Source organism: Myripristis murdjan, chromosome 16 (assembly GCF_902150065.1).
Source record: "Myripristis murdjan chromosome 16, fMyrMur1.1, whole genome shotgun sequence".
Lineage (NCBI taxonomy): Eukaryota > Metazoa > Chordata > Actinopteri > Holocentriformes > Holocentridae > Myripristis > Myripristis murdjan.
Window position 1 is genome coordinate 26,088,134 of NC_043995.1, and position 18,731 is coordinate 26,106,864.

At 43.3% G+C, this 18,731-nt stretch overlaps 4 protein-coding genes across 4 annotated transcripts; all 4 read left to right on the plus strand.

The window, feature by feature from the left end:
- The first annotated feature begins 174 nt into the window (after positions 1 to 174).
- On the plus strand, positions 175 to 2,433 carry rnf183 (ring finger protein 183). Its single transcript, XM_030072022.1, has 2 exons — positions 175 to 316; positions 1,071 to 2,433. Exon 2 carries the CDS (start codon positions 1,142 to 1,144, stop codon positions 2,081 to 2,083), a length of 942 nt encoding a protein of 313 aa, XP_029927882.1. The 5' UTR covers positions 175 to 316; positions 1,071 to 1,141; the 3' UTR covers positions 2,084 to 2,433.
- A 1,284-nt stretch (positions 2,434 to 3,717) lies between these two features.
- On the plus strand, positions 3,718 to 5,308 carry LOC115373901 (uncharacterized). The gene is made up of 2 exons (XM_030072535.1): positions 3,718 to 4,715; positions 4,810 to 5,308. Exons 1-2 carry the CDS (start codon positions 3,948 to 3,950, stop codon positions 4,897 to 4,899), a joined length of 858 nt encoding a protein of 285 aa, XP_029928395.1. The 5' UTR covers positions 3,718 to 3,947; the 3' UTR covers positions 4,900 to 5,308.
- Positions 5,309 to 5,506: 198 nt separating this feature from the next.
- On the plus strand, positions 5,507 to 9,482 carry mgat1a (alpha-1,3-mannosyl-glycoprotein 2-beta-N-acetylglucosaminyltransferase a). The gene is made up of 3 exons (XM_030072938.1): positions 5,507 to 5,756; positions 6,916 to 7,838; positions 8,075 to 9,482. Exons 2-3 carry the CDS (start codon positions 7,209 to 7,211, stop codon positions 8,771 to 8,773), a joined length of 1,329 nt encoding a protein of 442 aa, XP_029928798.1. The 5' UTR covers positions 5,507 to 5,756; positions 6,916 to 7,208; the 3' UTR covers positions 8,774 to 9,482.
- Positions 9,483 to 10,232: 750 nt separating this feature from the next.
- sh3bp5la (SH3-binding domain protein 5-like, a) lies at positions 10,233 to 18,284 on the plus strand. Its single transcript, XM_030072748.1, has 6 exons — positions 10,233 to 10,490; positions 11,961 to 12,023; positions 12,500 to 12,628; positions 14,126 to 14,290; positions 15,506 to 15,679; positions 15,934 to 18,284. Exons 1-6 carry the CDS (start codon positions 10,233 to 10,235, stop codon positions 16,477 to 16,479), a joined length of 1,335 nt encoding a protein of 444 aa, XP_029928608.1. The 3' UTR covers positions 16,480 to 18,284.
- Positions 18,285 to 18,731: the final 447 nt, after the last annotated feature.

Here is an 18,731-nt window from a genome sequence, read left to right on the forward strand (position 1 = left end):
CTGAAGCAATGGCATAAATTCCACATCAGCTGGTCCAACTGGTCAGACGAGAGGGAGGGCGGGAGGCGGCAAGACACCGGAGGCAACGAGGAGAAGGAGGAGGGACATTCAGAGGAGGCAGGGCTGTGTCACAAGTAGGAAAAAGTAAAAGACCAAAGAGATACAAACAGTAAAAGAAGAGGGACTGCAGACAGACCAGAGGAGTGTGAGCATAAATGTTCAAAGAAATGAAGTTTGTTTGGGTGTGAACGCACCATTACCCACTGGGAGCAGATTGTTTCTGACGGAGTGATCTAATTTGCATCTACCTCAGCAGGTCAGTGTGTCTAAATTTTGTCTAGAAAGTTTTGTTTATAGTGATAAAGCCATGTTTTTACTGCGGCTCATAAAAGCCTCACTTAGAATGACTTCACTCGCTTCAATGTCTCCGTTTCTTTGACTGAAACTCACACTTGTTGCAAATATTAATGAATATAGGCTATTTAAAACAAATTATGTAATCAGCTCTATAACTTGCTAACTAGGGTTATTGAAAGTTATAAGTGTGAGGTTAATAATTGAGTGTCTATGTAAGGTGGACTGGCATGATGGAATGTGTGCTATGACATTTCAAAACAATGGAAACGGCTTCAGCAACAAAAGACGGGCTCAGTTTGGCTTAATACATTTCATCGTGCCAAGACTGCAGAACCATAAAATCTTCTCAATGCGCTGAAATGTGTTTGAGGTACTTCCAGTTCTGTAGGCAGCAGTCATTATACTGACATGTTTGCTAATGACTTTTGTACAGGAAAGCCTATAAAACAAATACAGCAACCCATTATCAAGGCAAAATTACAACATGCTTGTTAAGTAAATGAAAGAAATCAAAGTCAACAGATAGCACTGGAGCACAATAGAACGTGTTAACATTCTGATAGATTAAATCTTACTGCTTTATCATCATGAAACAGCATAGGTACATTTTTCAAGTTTAGCTTTCCGCATGGCAGTGCAGGTGAACTCCTGTCTTTTTCCTGCTCTGCTGGTTATCAGGAACCAATCGCCTGACTTCAAATTCCATTTTGCAGAAACTGTGAAAAAGACCGCACGCTTCATCAGACTCCAGCTTGCAGGACAGAGTCAACTTCGTCCCACCAACATGAGTGATGACAGGGAGAGACGGGGAAGCAAAGGCAGCCGGGAGCAGGCCTCCAATGTCAAACCCAAACCAAACTACAAAGAGGAAAACAGCAAGCAGGACCATGGGAAGAAAGAAAAGCCCGCCAAAGTGAGGAGATCCAGGAGCATCGACTTGGAGAGGGCTGAGAAAGACAGAGGGAGGAGGAGAGAACGAGAGAGGCACCATGGACAGAGGAGGGAGCGTGGAAGGAGTGAGGAGGCCCGTAGACGGGACAGGAAGGAGGGTGAGAGTGAGCTGAACAAGTCCAAGCCCCCTGAAAATGACATTGAGGATACGGAGTGTGCTGTGTGTTTCTGCTCCTACGATAACATCTTTAAGACCCCAAAGCTGCTCTCGTGTGGGCACACCTTCTGTCTGGAGTGCCTCGCACGCATCAACGTATCTTCTCTGGAGCTCAAGACGCTGTCCTGCCCCGTGTGCCGCATGGTGACAGAGCTGCCCCACGGCCGGGACCTGCCCCAGCTAGGCAACAACCAGGACATCTTCCGCAAACTCCCTCCAGAGATGCAGAGGGCGCTGTCCATCCGCTTCAAACGCAGCAAGGGCAAACTGGTCCTGAAGAACCCGCCTCCCACCAGCCCGACCAAGTCAAACACCCTCACCCTGCCCACGAAACCGCAGGGCGGCCAGTTTGTAGAGGGTGGCGATCTTCACCTGGGCACTATGGAGGAGGGAATAGCCCCAGCCACCATGGTGGATGTGGGCAGGCCTCCTAACAGGGTCAGAGGTCGCCTGCGCAGGCTGTTTCGTTCGGACCAGTGCTATTACGCTGTGGTGGCGACCATTATCACCATCACTGTTGCACTAATGCTGGTGGGGATTCTGGCCTTTGTGATCATGCCAAATGTGATGGTTCACAAGAGGCCTCCCCATCAGACTAACCACACGCTACCAGATTAGCCAGGAAGTGGCATCGTCTTCTGTCCAAATATATAAGACCATCCAGGAAAAAGAGGAATGGGGTGTGGAGATGAGACGAAAGAAGCGGGAGACAATATCACTTACACCACAGTGGTTATCATTGTCAGTGACACTTAATGCATCCTGTCTCATTTCGCTCTTTTACTGGGGAAAGTGATGGTGAAGGAACAGCTAATAGCACTGGGACACATTCAACCTGGTTCAAAGGCAATGAAGTGAAGAATTGAAGGAAAAGGGAGTCAACATCTTTAAAAAAAAAACAAACCAAAAAAAAAAAACAAAGGACAGAGACTCAAAATTGCACAAGGGGGAAATAGTGAAAGACTATATTGACATACAGTATATATATATTTTTATTTACCTTTTTGTTCTTTTCTAAACATTCCACTGTTCAGAGGAAATGTTTGGGATGACTGTGAATGGGACAGATGCTGCAGTAAAGGCCATGGATATTATCTGTAAGGAAGCTGTCTGTAATGAAGAATAAGATGTAAATATTCAAATGCACTAAACTCTGATCTGAAGAGTCTGTAGTAGACTACTTTCTTTTGATTGCTTAAGGCCAATCAAAATGTCCAGCTCAGGTTTTCTACTTCTTGTAACTTTTGTTTATAGCCTCCAGTATCATTGTACATAGCCACAGATGAATGATATATTTGTAAAGAAGGATTTTTTTTTTCTCTTTTATTCCTCGGTCTTTAATAAAGAAGTTTTGAGACACTGGGAAAGTTTTTCTTCTAAAAGGGTTTTATGTCCAGTATGGAGAAAAATCATTATTAAGTATTTCAATAGGTTATTATTGATAACCAAACCCCTGAAAAGGTCACTATTTTTAAGAGAGCCTCACACACAATTTGGTATAAGATTAGACATTATGTTTTGTAGTATCAGGTGGAACTAAAACTATTTCTGACAAGATAATCCATAATTTTTTTCTGACAATAATGATGGGAATTTCAGTTTGTTTCCACGTTCGCCAGAAGGAAAACTCACTTAATGTGGTCTTATCTTTATCTTTTGGAAACGTCCATGTGCTCCTGGACATCTGATTCCCCCAGTGGAGTAAACAGACCTGTTCACGGGGCCTGAGTGGGGAATTTCACTTTAATTTTGTGTGCCTGCTCTTCCTCTCCGGCCGCTTTTTTTTCAGTTGCATGGAAAAACCTGTTTGACAGCCAGCGTGTCCTTGCTTCCAGGGCATTTCCTTACCAAGGGAAATCAGGTAGGCGTTTAATATTTGAATATGAGTTTTCCCGTTTAGGCTATAAAATTTCCGCTTATTTATCGGTATTGTTTATACTAATCCAAATAATCCTGAAGAACAGCACCCAACAATAAACAATGAAAACAGCACCGATTAAATAATGAGTCACACTTTAGTTTTAGGGATCCGATCGAGGATTATTTTTATTTAATTTCTTCATGTTTTCCGAGTTTTTGGTGTGCTTTTGACTTTTCTTTTGTAACCCTGACCCTGCTCAACAGTTGCATGTCCTCTGTGTTGTTGGCCACCCACCCACACACTCACCCGCACACACACACACACACACACACACACACACACACACACACACACACACACACACACACACACACACACACACACGTCTTGAAAAGCACACCCACTTTGGCTGCCCCCCACGGTCGAGGCAAATATGGTCGGGAGGACCAGAGCAGACTAGACCCAGCCGCCCCCCACAAACCAGGTCCTGACGCAGATTAGCCCTACGTAATGTGGCAGTCTGGATAGGGATTGAATGTGTCGTAAACTAGAGGCAATCGTTGGAGAAGTGTCCCATGGACTGTCACCAGAAACCGGATTACAGTGGACATATCGACAACCATGGCCTCTACGCCCTCCGCCTCTGCCCTGTCTGCTGTCGTCCGGTGTCGGGGGAATATCCTCACCAGGAACCCACCGACCAAGCGGCCTGCCGCCTCGGCGTACAGCCTCGGTCTGGCCGGCGGGGCCCTGCGAGAGTCGACAAGTGAGCGCACCCGGTCCAACCAGGCTTCAACGTGGGAAACTTTCCTCCAAGGAGAGCGCGTCGTGGTGGGGAAGGGACTGGCAGTGGCAGTGGCATACAAATCAACCCACAAAACACCGAGAAAGAAAGGCGACTGGGAGACATGTTGCCGTGACCCAAAACTTTCGCAATCAAGAGTGTGCGCCCCAAAGGACGCGCACTCTGCTGCGCCAGGTGCCCAAAACGCACTGGCGCGCCCGGCAAAGCGCAAATTGACACGCAGTTTACCCGGAATATACCAGTGCTCTCAGTTAATTCGACTGATTAAACAGGAGGCTTCTGCGGCGCACCTCTGTAAAGCACTATTTTACCAGAATTTCACTGAACTCCCACCTGGTGTCCTGAAAGTGTCCATAATTTACCCGGTTTCGAGGGCGAGTGGTGGACAAATAGCCTTTTTCTTGTTGAGCGGGTGGTCGACACTGAAAAGTACCTGCTTATCTCTGACTGCTCTTGTGTCAGAATTAATGTTTTTGAAAGTGGGAGGACTGTGGAGGTCCAGGAGCAGCAGTGATGATGCGCCAGAGCCTCATACAGCGGAACAGGACATGAACATGAAAAATATAGAACATGGTGCCCTGCAGGTGAGCTCTAAATAAAAGTCTTCTTTCACAAAACTTCCATTGTTTTACACAATGTCTTTACTACGAAAATAATTCCTTTTGTGTCCACTTTCAGGTAAATGGAGACACACCAAGTCCCACTGACCGTAGCCATGAGGACAACTCCAATTCAGGACAAGAGATCACAGAGGACAGGCCTGACTGAGGGAGTCCAAGGCCGCAGCACCGAAAATAACTCTATTTATTGACTTTTACGTGGCTTTCGCAAAGCATCTGAACTTCAACCCCTTAATATCTAAATCTAAACAGTGTTTTGGTTGTTTTTGGAAGATGTTTTGAAGGCATAAGGGGGTGACAGGCACCATAGTAGCCTATCACTGAAAACTTGCAACATTTCCAGACTTTCCTTCTTTCTTGTAAAATGAGCAAAAACTGAGGTCCTGCCAGGAAGAGGTGAAATTTATTTATTAGATTGTTTTTCCACGTCACCCCTCTGGATGATGATTTTTTTTTCATGCAACCAAAATATACTTGCCTCTTGTCCCTTAAGATTGATGTAATTTGCATGTACTTGTCTGCAACCTATCCAGAAAAAAAAATCTTACATCGAATTAAATTTCATATCTGACTAATTGGCATCATGATGCTCTTTTTTTCCCCCAGCTTGTATTCCTATTCATTACCATATATCACATCACCACAGCGTTTGAATGGGATGTGAAGCTTCACCGAGACATCAAAGCCCGTCTCTTATTAATTAGCTCCTCGGAGAGCCGCACACATCACAAGTTGTGTAATTTCTCAAGGTGACAGCTAGGGCGGGACTTCCGGTGAATGTTTCACATCCGGAAGCCGCTTCCTTACTTCTCCTCTCTTGCGAGAAACGAGAGAGGGGAAACTAACGAGATTAAGTTGACTGAATTGGTGGGAAACTGGCAAAAAGAGCGGCTTCACGGCGACCCGATGCGCTCCGGCCGCTCGCCTCGTCTGGCCGCGCTGGTTGTCACCGAAGAAACGGAGCGGAAAAAGGCCACAGGGGGAAGAAATGGTCACATTGGCAGGGTAAGGGCTAATTTCAGTGAACACGCTCCTCCTCAGCTGCAATACGGCTATTTACCGAGCCGAGCGTCTTTTTTAAAAAACAATATAGACACACACCGAGCTGGGAAATGTGTATTCAAGGTTGTTTTTCCAGTTTGAGTCGCTCCCGGCTCTGCCTCTCCGGTGCGGTAGCCACAGGTGATAAGAAAATCGATCAGCGGCTCAGTGCCACATCTTCGTTTCACACAGCAGCGACTTCCTGTTGCCATGTGATCAAACTGGCAGAAAAACACCAAGGACCCAGCTTAAATTAATGTTTGATCTGCTGGATTGCTCTTCGATAGCCTCCAATTTAACCGATTATATTTTATTACATGTTCATGGTGCTGTTTCTTACTGTTTGTTATGTAAAAATGATCTCTCTTATAATCTCTCTCTCCATATGTCTGTCTATTTATCTGTCAATCTATGAGTGTGTGTGTGTGTTTGCAATGTGCTGCATATTGCGATAACATTTCTCGATTTATTACTTTTTTAAGCTCCAAATTGTGTCCCCGAGGAAAAAGTTTTCACTCTTTTCATCTCAATTAACTCATTTTTTATTTCTTTTTTGCAGTAATGGGATTATCAAGCTCACACGCTGACCAACATTATCATAAAAACCTGTCATTAATGTTGCATCGATACTTGGTGTCCGAGTATCTGATACTGTGCTCGTATTATTTATAGAAATAAGACAATCAGAACATCAGGCTTTTTTTTTTTTTTTTTTTTTTTTTAAATTATACATTGAAGTTATGTAATTCCCTACCCAGGGCTGTAAAAGGTGCAGGCTCTGTGAACATTTTTAAATGACAATTGAAAACTTATTTATTTAGCCTTGCTTTTAAGTAACTGTCACGCTTCCTGTCCACGCCTGTCCTTTTTCCTTCCTTCTTTGTGGTCCTTAATAAAGCTGACTTGAGTTGATTTAAGTTCCTTGTTATAGGCTAACCTGAAATTTTGCCAATTTCCAGTTCACTCTGGTAAATTCTTGTTTGTTTTTCAGTTGATTGCCTGGTTTTATCACACAATATTCACATTTGTTTTAAATTGCCTGTTGTTGTTTTTTTTCACTTGATTGTGAATTATGTTGGTGCAAAGGTGCTATATAAATAAAGAGTTATTATTATTATTTTAGGGGGAAGAGGATGGTACAAGTTGACTCTGGCAGAATCCCACCTCACATCCAAAATGAATCTCGTCCTGCCTCGGATTTCCCCCATCTTTGACTCTGCGCTATGTCTTGATATTTTTCACAGCTACATAGAAACTTCCAACTAGCAGAAAGCTGTGACTCCATATCATCTATCATGCTATTGTGATGAGTCACAAACAGTCCCTCCCTTGTCCTTTTTGTATTGTTCCTTGTGAGGACATCTCTTCCTATTCAAACCCTGTCCTGACTCTTCCTCCTGTTTGAGTTTTTGGGCCATGCTCCGTAAGAGAGGCTCTATCATCCTTTGTGGCACGCTCCTGTTTGTCACCTGGAATGCCATACTGGTGCTGTTTCTGTGGGGGAGACCCCCGTCTGGCCAGCCGGGCGAGCCTGGCAGAGAGCAGAGGGAGCTGGAGAAAGAGCCAGCTGCTGATATGATGGCAGATATGCTCCGCATGGCAGACACATTTGAAGCAGAGCTTGAAATGCAGAAAAAGATCCTGCTACAGATCAAGAGTCATCGCTCAGTGTGGGAGCTGCCCGACAAAAAAGGGCAAAAGGCCACCCCGAGTCAACCGGTCATTCCTATCCTGGTTATCGCCTGTAATAGGGTCACTGTGAAACGCTGCTTGGACAAACTGCTGGAGTACCGCCCCTCAGCAGAGCTCTACCCCATCATAGTCAGTCAGGACTGTGGACACGCTGAGACGGCAGAGGTGATCGGCTCGTATGGCAGTCGGGTAACTCACCTGAGGCAGCCGGACCTGTCTGACATTGCGGTGCGCCCGGAGCACAGGAAGTTTCAGGGTTACTACAAAATCTCCAGGCATTACCACTGGGCTCTCAACCAGGTGTTCAAGACCCTGTCCCACTCCTCTGTTGTGATTGTAGAAGATGACCTCGAGGTAATAACAGTGTTGTTAAATTGCTCCATTTAATGCTTTTAATGCAAAGTGTTGCATACAGAAATTCCAGTGTTACATTTAGACATTGATTTTTGCATTGTAGTAGTGTGTAAATAAGGCGTGGATTCTGTATTTCACTGCTGACCCGATATTGTAATGTTAGCAAAACAAGTGTTATCTGATACAGTTATTGGATATGGGTCGTGTAACCTGACATATTTAATCTCCCACTCTAGGTGGCGCCAGACTTCTTTGAGTACTTCCGAGCCCTTTATCCTCTCCTGAAATCGGACCCCAGTCTGTGGTGTGCGTCAGCCTGGAATGACAATGGCAGGGAAAACTATGTGGACACAGGGAAAGCCAACCTGCTCTACCGGACAGACTTCTTCCCTGGCCTGGGCTGGATGCTGCTCAGGGAGCTGTGGGACGAGCTGGAGCCCAAGTGGCCCGCCTCGTTCTGGGACGACTGGATGCGTCAGCCAGAGCAGCGCCGCGACCGCGCCTGCATCCGTCCAGAGATCTCACGAACGATCACCTTTGGTCGGAGGGGAGTGAGCCTGGGCCAGTTTTACGACAAGTACCTGCGTTTCATCAAACTGAATTCTGAATTTGTGCCTTTCACCCAGTTAGACCTGAGTTACTTGAAGGAGGAGGCGTACAGGGAAAAGTTTGAGAGGGAGGTTTACAGCGCCCCCGTGGTGAAGTATGAGGAGGTGAAGCAGGGTCAGCTCAAAGGACCTGGGCCTTTTCGTCTACAGTACTCTAGTAAGGATGGTTTTAAACTCATGGCTAAAAACTTGGGGATCATGGAGGACCTGAAGTCCGGGGTCCCGAGGGCAGGGTACAGGGGTGTGGTCAGTTTCATGTTAAGAGGGCAGAGAATCTACTTGGCGCCGCCTCCAGGTTGGACCCAGTATGACCCCACCTGGAGCTGATGATGCACGAGGCAGCCTCTGTGCCGTAGCCTTTTTTATAATCCCTGTTTCCATTCCAGTCCAAAGAATGATTTGCTTAATTTTTCTCTGTCGGTGAATGCTAAGATCAATACTTAAGCCCAGTGTCCTTGATAATGAAGAATGGATTGTCCCTCTCTTTGGTGCAGGACTTATTGCCAATACCACTCAGGTCGTTTTTTTTTTTTTTTTTTCATGATTCCAAAACATATTTTACAATGTAGGATACAGCCTGAAAAATTTCATTAGACAGGATTACTGTATATCTTAAGAGATCTATTTTTATATTATAATAATTGTGCACATGACACTCATTAATACATTTCAAAGGGTATGACCTATTTTGTCACTTTTCTTTAAATTATATGCAATTTTGGGTTGGGGGTGGGGAGCTTATCTGTGCTATTGAGTTTCTTTTGTCTGGTACAAATGTATATACTTAAACTGTGGTTTGTTAATGGTGGTGAATGTGATCACCGATATTAACTGCAGTATAATCCATTAATTGAGATCTATTTGTCTTGGTCTTCTGTGGCAATAATTTTCTTTTTGGTTACTTTATAATTACACGAGAATTTGTTTAACTATACTCCAATGAGTAGTCCTTGCAGTCTTGTCGCCATTCAAAATGATTATAATTATTATTTTTTGTGTCGCTATATTTTTGGAATAAAAACAACACACACATTTACTAACCTGTCATTTCATTCATTAAAAAAATCTCACGGAAAGAACATCTTGTTCTCAGGTCAAATATTCAGAAATGAGATAAATTATACGTTAAGCTACACAACAGGATCTTACGAAACATCGAGAAAGAAGTAATTAATTAGTACCATTTATATTTTCGCGTGCGGCTGATAATTAACACATTTAAACAGCTGTGTGAAACATTGTGGTTATCTTTTTTTTGTCTACGGGTGCCGCCAAGGTCCAAACGGTGTGTGCGCGTCCGTCGCCGCTCTGATCACTTCAGTGTTTACCTCAATCACAATGATGGGCAGAGATGCTAGCTAGCCTGCCTGGCTAACTTTAACGAGGACTCCGTAGGAGATGGAGGGAAAACTCCGGGTAAGGGAGGGGCACAGCGATGGACCTCCATTTACTTTGATTTTTAACTTAACAAGACATTTCCTCTCATCTCCTTACGGCGAAGCAAACGTTAACAATTCACACTGACGGCATCACGCTGCTAGCGAGCTATGCTAACCAGACTGCTAGCGTCGGTTGGTCAACATAAAGAAGGGCTTCATTAGGTTTTGCACTTCGATGTGATCTGATATGGCAGCTTGCAAACTAAATGACTCTCACCGCCGCTGGATGTATAATTTGTTTTTGCTCGTCTGATCACACTTTTAAGTTATTGATAAGGCTGCTGGTAGCAAGGTAAAGGTAGCTAACGCCGCTGGAAAGTGCCAACTCAGTCGCTGGCTGGCCTGGAATGGAGCCAGGCGACTTGCGAGAAAGCCCCGCCGGCTCCGGAGAGTCAGAACCAGGGGACTGGAGGGAAATAATCCCCGGTGGGGTTGATGATGATGATGATGATGATGATGAAGTCAAGGCTGCTGAAACGAATGAAGCCTCGGAGGAGACGGTGTTTAAAGAGACCTGTGGCGAAGAGGACAGTGGAGAAACGCTGAAAGACGAGGGGGAGCAGCCACACAGCCCCTACGAGGAGGAGCTGGACCCCAGGATCCAGGTATGAAATGTGGCTGTAACTCCTGTGTAAAGAGGCATTTCTCAACAGAGCCAAGATGTGATGACAGTTAAATTAAAGCAGTTCCTCTTCACCCCCTTTACTTTCACATGACAAACATTATTAATCAAGAGGGATCAATTAAACCTCCAGCAAATGATTATAATAAAAAAATGTTACCCAGGTTTATGTGTCAGGTACTTTATGTGTCCTATTGACTACCTGAATTGTTGTTGTGGGAATCATGTTTTTCTCTCCCAAATGTCATATGAACTAGACTTGTTCTCACACTACGACAGGTGAGGGCCCTCAGTTAGGAGGAAGTTTCGTTGAAGATTATAAATGACGTGTTATAGTTCCTCAATAGCCCAAAACAACTAGAGCAAACGTGTAAAATGTTGACATTTCTCGTTTAATAGAGCTAAAACAACAAATGAAACACTGATATGTACAAATTGCGAAAAAAAAAAGCCAAAAAAAAAAGGCAGGGTGCACAGCAAGAAAGTCCTGGGTTCGATTCCCAGCCAGCCAGCCAGGGTCCTCTCTGTGTGGAGTTTGCATGTTCTCCCCGTGGCTGTGTGGGTTTCCGCCAGAAGCTCCAGTCCCCCCCCCCCCCAGAGTCCAAAGACATGCAAGACAGGTGATTGGAGATGATAAATTGCCCCTTGGTGTAAATGTGCTTGTTTGTCTGTCTGCTCTGTGATGGACCGGCCAGCTGTCCAGGGTGTTTCCCCTGCCGTCTGCCCAGTGAGCGCTGGGAGAGGCTCCAACACCCCCTGCAACCCTTACGGATAAGCGGTTTGGAAAATGAGTGAATGAACATTATATCGAGTCAAATTGACCTCAGAGATAGTAGGAGGGATAACAGTTACCTGGGCGATGTTGGATTCCATGGGATTACGTCTAATACAGCAGGTTGACTAATGAAATTGTTTTGGTGACTCAAAGAGTTTTACCCCTGCTGATTTCATAATGTCGTAATCCGTGCTAATCCAGGTTTTCTGAGATCAGAGGTGATTATCTTGCCAATTGGCACTAGTTGTGCTCTGCAAACAGTTTGTGCCGTTATGTCAATTTTAGCTTAGTAACACATCTGAGAAACAAGGGTTTAATTCTAAGACACAGTATAAAATATTTGTAAATAATGCCACCTGAAATTCACCATCCTGTATCTAGAAAATATAAATTATGTTTTGATTTTTTTTTTTTTTTTTTTTTTTTTTGTAAGAAAATGTGTAGATCATTCTTAACTTTAATAATAATCCATAGCGTGCTTAACTTCAGCACAAACAGTATTGAGTCAATATGGGAAAGTGGGTGTTGATATTTTTGAAATGGCTTATAGCTCAATTTGGAGTGATATTCTTCAACTCCTTCCAGACTGGAAGGCAAACAACATACACCATTTCTTTTTCTTTTTTTGGTGGTATTTAATCAGGACAGAAGGAGCTAAATCCTTTCATTGTCCCACAGGAAGAGCTGGAACACCTTAATGAAGCCAGTGCAGAAATCAACAAACTGGAGCTGCAGTTGGATGTAAGTTTGACATGTTTTGCCTCCATATAAGAAATGTTTTGTTTCTTTACTGGAAATTATGGGAAAATATATTGAAAATGTCCTATTTTTACAAGTGTGTCTTGAAAAAAAAAAATCAATGATGATACAGTCTGCAGTCTGTGGTTTAAAAAAAAAATTAAGGTCTGGAAAAGTACAATTTTTAAATTTGAAAATGTATTGGTGGGACGCCCAGTGGCTCACCTGGTGGAGGCTAAGTCCTTACCGCAGGTTTGATTACAGTCTGAGCCCTCTGCTGCATGTCACCCCCTCTCTCTCTCCCCTGCCTTTCCTGTCTTTAGTTTTGGTATCAAATAAAGCAGAAATGCCCAAAAAAAGTACTGGAACTGAACTGATTGCTCACGTCCAGTCATGCTCCTTTGTGAAAACATGGTGCTTTTCAGTCATTTAATTACAGGAAAATCTGATCTTGACATTTTCCTACATTCTCCATCCAGGATGCCAGGTCAGGATACAGGAAGATCCTTACAGAGTCTGCCAGGAAACTGAATGCCCACAGCTCCCAGCTTGGCAGCTGCATAGAGAAAGCCAGACCATATTATGAGGCTCGTCGCCTTGCTAAAGAGGTACGCGCAAACATGTGTATGTAATTAAAAGTGTGCATGTGTGTGATGAGGAGAAAACATGGCTATGTGAGTTTCTCTTTTAAATAAATCATCTGAGTTGGGAACACAGTTTACCAAATTAAGCTCCATCAGTAACACATGGTGGGGGTTGTCTTGTGCTTTGACTGTCATTCATCCTGGGGATTCGGGTTCAAGTCTCTGTGTCAGCAAATGTCTGCCTATTGAAATGCTCTTGAGCAAGACACCTGATTCCTACCAGATTCAGGATGATATTCTGCAGCCAACCCTGTGCTCCGATCTGTCCAAGAGAAAAGCCTTTATTTTTATTTATTTATTTAATTTTATTTTATTTTCTGTGGAGCGTTTACTTCTTGAATTAATTTCATTTTAGCAGGTGAAACCGAAAGCCACGTGACACCAAATAATCTCACTGCAACATCTGTCAATCATTCAAGAGAACTGTGGTGCAATTCCTGAAGCATAACAGTGTGATCTTAAACAACCACAACTACCTTGAAATATACAATGAAATAGGCACAAAGATAATTACTGCCACAGCAGGTGACAGATTTGTAATGACTGTTTTGGAGATTTTTATCTTTTTAATTGCAGTTGAAGGATCACAAATTCCTTGGGGGGTTGAAACAATAGACTTGGTTTCACAAGTCATCTTGAAATGAAATAGCGGGGGAAACACAGGTGTTACTAAAAATATTGCTTATGGTTTTGCCCCTTAAAGTGTCAGCAGAGCCTTTCAAATGAACCAGCATGAACACCACCTGGCCCCGAGGCTCTGACCTTAACTGAACCTTAATTAATGTCATTACCAACACCTGTGTTCGCCCTCCTAGTCATGTCAAAGCGGCTGCTCTGAAAAAGCCCTGTTCTACAATCCTTGCATCCATGAAAACCATACAAAAAACAATTTGATGCTCTCAAAAATGAGAAACAAACTGAGGGTAAACCCCAGTCTCATATTCAGCTGTTTGTAGTGTGTTTTTGACAGGTAAGAGACAAGGGAAAGTACTTTTAGAAAGAGTGCAGACAATCCATCACTCATTGCTAGGCTGGCCACTAAAATCACTAACCTCACTCAAACATGGATGAAACAACTTTTGTTTTGAAGCCCTGTTTTTTTTAATCAGGCAGTGAGAACCTAAATGGACCTCATACAAAAATGCAAGAAAATACACTTTTACACTGTAGCTCAGACCAAAGAAAAATGGTGTCTCCCTCAAAGCACTAGACAGGTAAAGTTAGCAAAAGTCAGACATTTTTGACAACAGGTAAGTAGTTTTCTGTGATTGACAGCTTACCTGGTCTGGCGTAATACAGTTCACCCCACCAATTTTGCATGCCAAGCATTTAAAAAAAGAAGAAATATTTATACATAACTTTGACATAGTTCTGATATTAATTTGACTTTCCAGCAGAGGGGATTGGCTGCTTGTCATATTCCACTTCCATGTTCTGTGATTGGTTGTCTGCCCTCTCCAGGCACAGCAGGAGACCCAGAAGGCGGCTCTGAGCTATGAGAGAGCTGTTTCCATGCACACAGCTGCCAGGGAGATGGTTTATGTGGCAGAGCAGGGGCTGATGGCTGATGGCAAGAACACCCTGGATCCCACCTGGCAGGAGATGCTCAACCATGCCACCGCCAAGGTAAAGAGGCAGTCAGTGTCTCATTAAACAGGGGTGGTAATTTTCATGACAGCAGAAGTGGATGAAGTGGTACTTATTTTAGCTTGTAGTTGCAGGATGGGGCTTGTTACATGGGACAATGTCTGATAGAAAGGTTAGAAAAATATTTGAAAGTCGGGTTAGTATAATTTTTGCTGACTGGAGCCTGACATTACCTGATCTGCCCTATATGCAGGAAACCTCGTCCATATTGTACCAAATGAGAGATCAGACAAAACATTAAAACAAAACTAAACTAAAGAAAAAACAAAGAATTGCAAATATGGTTTGATTCAGGTCAGTGTAAACTTTCCAAGATTTCCCTGGAGAGCGTTTTAAGGAATAGTTCACCCCAAAACAAAAAAATTAAGTCATTGCCTACTCACGCAGATCAGTCAAAACTGCATAGAAGTTCATAGCACCACCAAACATGAAGTGAGCATCTCCCAGACTGCTGAAGTTATCAGGACCATCTTTTTACAGCTCAAAAATAAAAACCAAAACATAAAATAACCATCAGATCATTTGATGAGTGTTTTTATTTGGAAACACTTGATTCAAATGGCTCCAAATAGCTTGTAACTATCTTGTACATTTTATTCAGTGTCACAAAGTACAGCAGTAAACAGCGGGATGTGGATACAAATCTGAGGGACAGTTAGTGTTTCTATGGAGCTGTGAAACGGTGGCCTGTTAACTTCAGTAGTTTGGGAGAAAGGTGACTCTGTTTGATGGTCCTACAAACTTCAATGGAGTTTTGTCTGATTGATACCGACTGAATTTCTACTCTCGGGTGAACGACACTTCTTAAATGGTTGAGCAGCACTACTAAAATGATTAGATTAACGGATTAGTCACCAGACAGAAAATAAATTAAATGGAGTTTTGAGTTTTTTTTTTTAAAGTAAAAGCACCAAACAGTTGCTGGTTCCAGCTTCACAAATGCTCATATTTGCTTGCTGTTCTGTTTCATAGCTTTCTAAAATGAGTGATATTTGGGATTTTGGATGTTGTAATATTGTGATATTGCATGAGTGTTGTTTAAGATGTTTGTTTTTTCACTGGATATGATAGCAAGTTGCAGACCCATTGAACAGGTCTTATGTTTACTGACCTTGACTTGATGTGTTAATACCCTGTCTGTGTCTGTCTCACTGTGTGTGTGTGTGTGTGTGTGTGTGTGTGTGTGTTTCCCAGGTGAATGAAGCTGAGGAGGAGCGTCTCCGCAGTGAGAGGGAGCACATGCGTGTCACCCATGCCTGTCAGGAGGCTGAAGCTCGGGTCCAGACGCTGCAGAAGTCCCTCAAGAGAGTCATCCTCAAGTCCAAACCTTACTTTGAGCTGAAGGCCCAGTTCAACCACATACTGGAGGTAAAACACACACATCCAGAGTCAAGAACTCTCCGAAACCACACACACACACTCTCTTGTTAGCTCACGATCAGATTCTGCCAGGTGTTGCTGACATGACAAAATGTGCTGTGATTTATATATGACCCTGTGGATTTACTAGGGGTTAATGTACACTATTTTTGTCTGTAGGCATAAAATCAATAAAACACAGTTTACCAAATTAAACTCTGAAACTGGCAGTAAAAGCTGCTCTGCCCTCTGTGTGCCTGCAGGAGCACAAGACCAAAGTGCTGCAGCTGGAACAGCATGTGGCCAAAGTGAAGACCCGCTACTCCATCGCTCTGCGCAACCTAGAGCAAATCAGCGAGCAGATCCACGCTCAGAGGGGGCGGGACCAAGCCAAGGGGGGACGAGGCACCGTCTGCGGCGGGCGGAGCCCCCCGGTGGGAGCAGAGTCCGACAGCGGAATCCAGGAAGAGGGCGGAGCTTGCGGAGGCGGTGCGACAGGGAAAGACAGAGTCGACACAGCCGACGAGCTGGTGGAGAAATACAGGGAGAGGGAGAATGAGAAAGAGAGGGAGCGGGCGGGGTCGGATTCCCTCTCTGTCTTCAGCCTGCAAACCATCGCTTCCGACTTGGAGAAATGCGACTCCATCGAACACCTTGGGGACTTCAGTGATGTGGGGAGCGTAACTGGGGATGAGGGGGAGAAAGAGAGAGGCGGAGTGATGGATAAAAGAGACAGGCCGATGGAAGCGACCGCCAAAGAGCGGCAACAGCAGTTCCACAAGCAGCATCACCGAAGCTTCAGTTTGTGAGGCTGAAGTAATTAGAATAGTACACTGGAAAAAATGTACAATTTGAGACTGTAATTTAACGCACTGACAAAACATGAGAACGGCTAAACTGCCCTACCACATTGGCAAAAACCAAAGTATTTGATGGTGGATTCGCTGCAAAAGTGAAAGAACTGGAGTGCAGTGGTATTACAGGTGTATGATACTCTGTAAAGAAGCACAGGTACGCTGACTGACGCTCATATTATCCTACACATTATTCTATGGCTGACATTAAACACATTAGTATTGCAAACTAGTTAAAACACTCCTGGAGTTCCCAGACCACCCATCTGAGATGAGTATATATTAATTTCCTCTCCTCCGCTAATAAGGAAACTGGGTAGAATTTGTTCCTTGAGCATGAAGGAGCTGCGAGAAAAGACAAAAATCCCAGTTTGAATGGACATTGTATTCAGAAAGGCATCATTCCTTCCTTTCCTGGGGTAACTGTTGATCTAATTTGATTGGACTGGTCAAAACAAACTCTTCATTGTTTTCCCCCGGTCATGTCGAGTCCGATCAGTGATTGCTTCAAGGTAGAGGGTGGCAGGGTCCATCCATGCGCACCAAGATCTCCATTTTATCAAACCTTACCGAGATAAGTCTGCGGGGAAGAATGATGAAAACGATTCTCTTTCTGTGCAAAGCGAAAGCATGTCGGAATTCACATTTCACATATTTATTTGCTGTGACATAAGTAGAGTTTTGTTAACTTGGCACGGAAGAATACGCGTTTTTTGATAATCCCTGAAACGGTTATCAGAATGGAGTGGAGCCTTAAGACACTAAAGACAGCCTGGGACTGAGTTTTTCCATACTGACAGCATGCGCGCCCAATTAGCTATTCATGTAGGCATCTCTGACATGTATTCAGGGCTCTGATGAAATACACACTGAGAACATTTATGCTAATATGATGAAGCTCGGTCATTAGGCATATGTCTTGTTTTTAAATTGCTGAATCCTGCTGTAGTGTTATCATTCAAAGCCTCTGTCAACTTGACATTATTTTGATCTTGTTTACATTTTTGAAAAGTGTAATTTAAAGGTGTAATTTCATTGACAGGAAATGCAAAAATGCATTCTCTATTGTGAACCTTTTTTTTTTTTCAACTTAATTGTAATTTGAAGTGTGCCTTTTCACAGGATACAGAATAAATTTAGCCTACATAGTATCATACTGTATTGTGAACTGAGTAATATTAACCCATAGTTCGGTTTAGAAACATTTGAAGAATATGTGTGTGCGCCCTTTTACGAGTATTATTTTTTAATTTTGAATCATCTCAGTCACCCAAGCACTCCTTCTGGTGAGACCGGAAGAGGTTGTTGTTTTTTTTTGTCCTTTAACCACAAATAATATTGTACAGTACTTTGATTGTCAAAGTGTAAAATGCAAAACAATGAAGTCAAGAAATGACTTGTAAATGTATGTAATTATTACAAAGTTGGAAAATAGTGAAATGTACAGTTACACACACACACACTGCTGATTTGAACATTTGACAGATTTGTTGTGCAGATGTTCTGAATAAGCTGTAATTTTATTTAGGCCTTTTCAATTTTACCTCATGTATTTAAATGACACTCCTCCATCCTCTCTCTCTCTCTCTCTCTCTCTCTCTCTCTCTCTCTCTCTCGGTCACTGCTTTGTCTTAACATTTTGTCTCTTAATGACATTAACCATTTGTGACTGTGTTATGTCACCAACTGTACTGTTAAATTTCACTGACTTGGCCATTTATGCAACATCATATAATCAATAAAACATATAAGATAACAGACCTTGAGCTCGTGTGGCTGCCATATTTTCATTACCTTGCTTTTTTGTGGTTATATTCTTCTCAATCACGCAGAATCGCAAGTCTGATCGATACGAAGTGATGTTTTATGGTTTTACAGAAATAGGAAGAGGAATGGTGGGAGACACAGGGAGAGATTGTGTCTTCCTCTACCATGCTTCAATTATTCAGCGGAGATATAAATATGAAGGAGAATGCTGATCTCAGAATAGATGGCAGGAGGGAAGAGAAGAGGAGCAGATAATGGTGGAAAAGTCACAAAGAGAGATAGAGGGAGTCAGTCGGCTTTGATTTAATAGATGACCAGTGTTGTAGAAACGACTGATTGCTGCTTCGTTGACTTAAGCTCCAGAGGGCTTTAGAAAAAGGCTTAACATTGTAGTCACTGTTAATACCAGAGCGCCATATCTGCACCTCCACCCGTGTCTA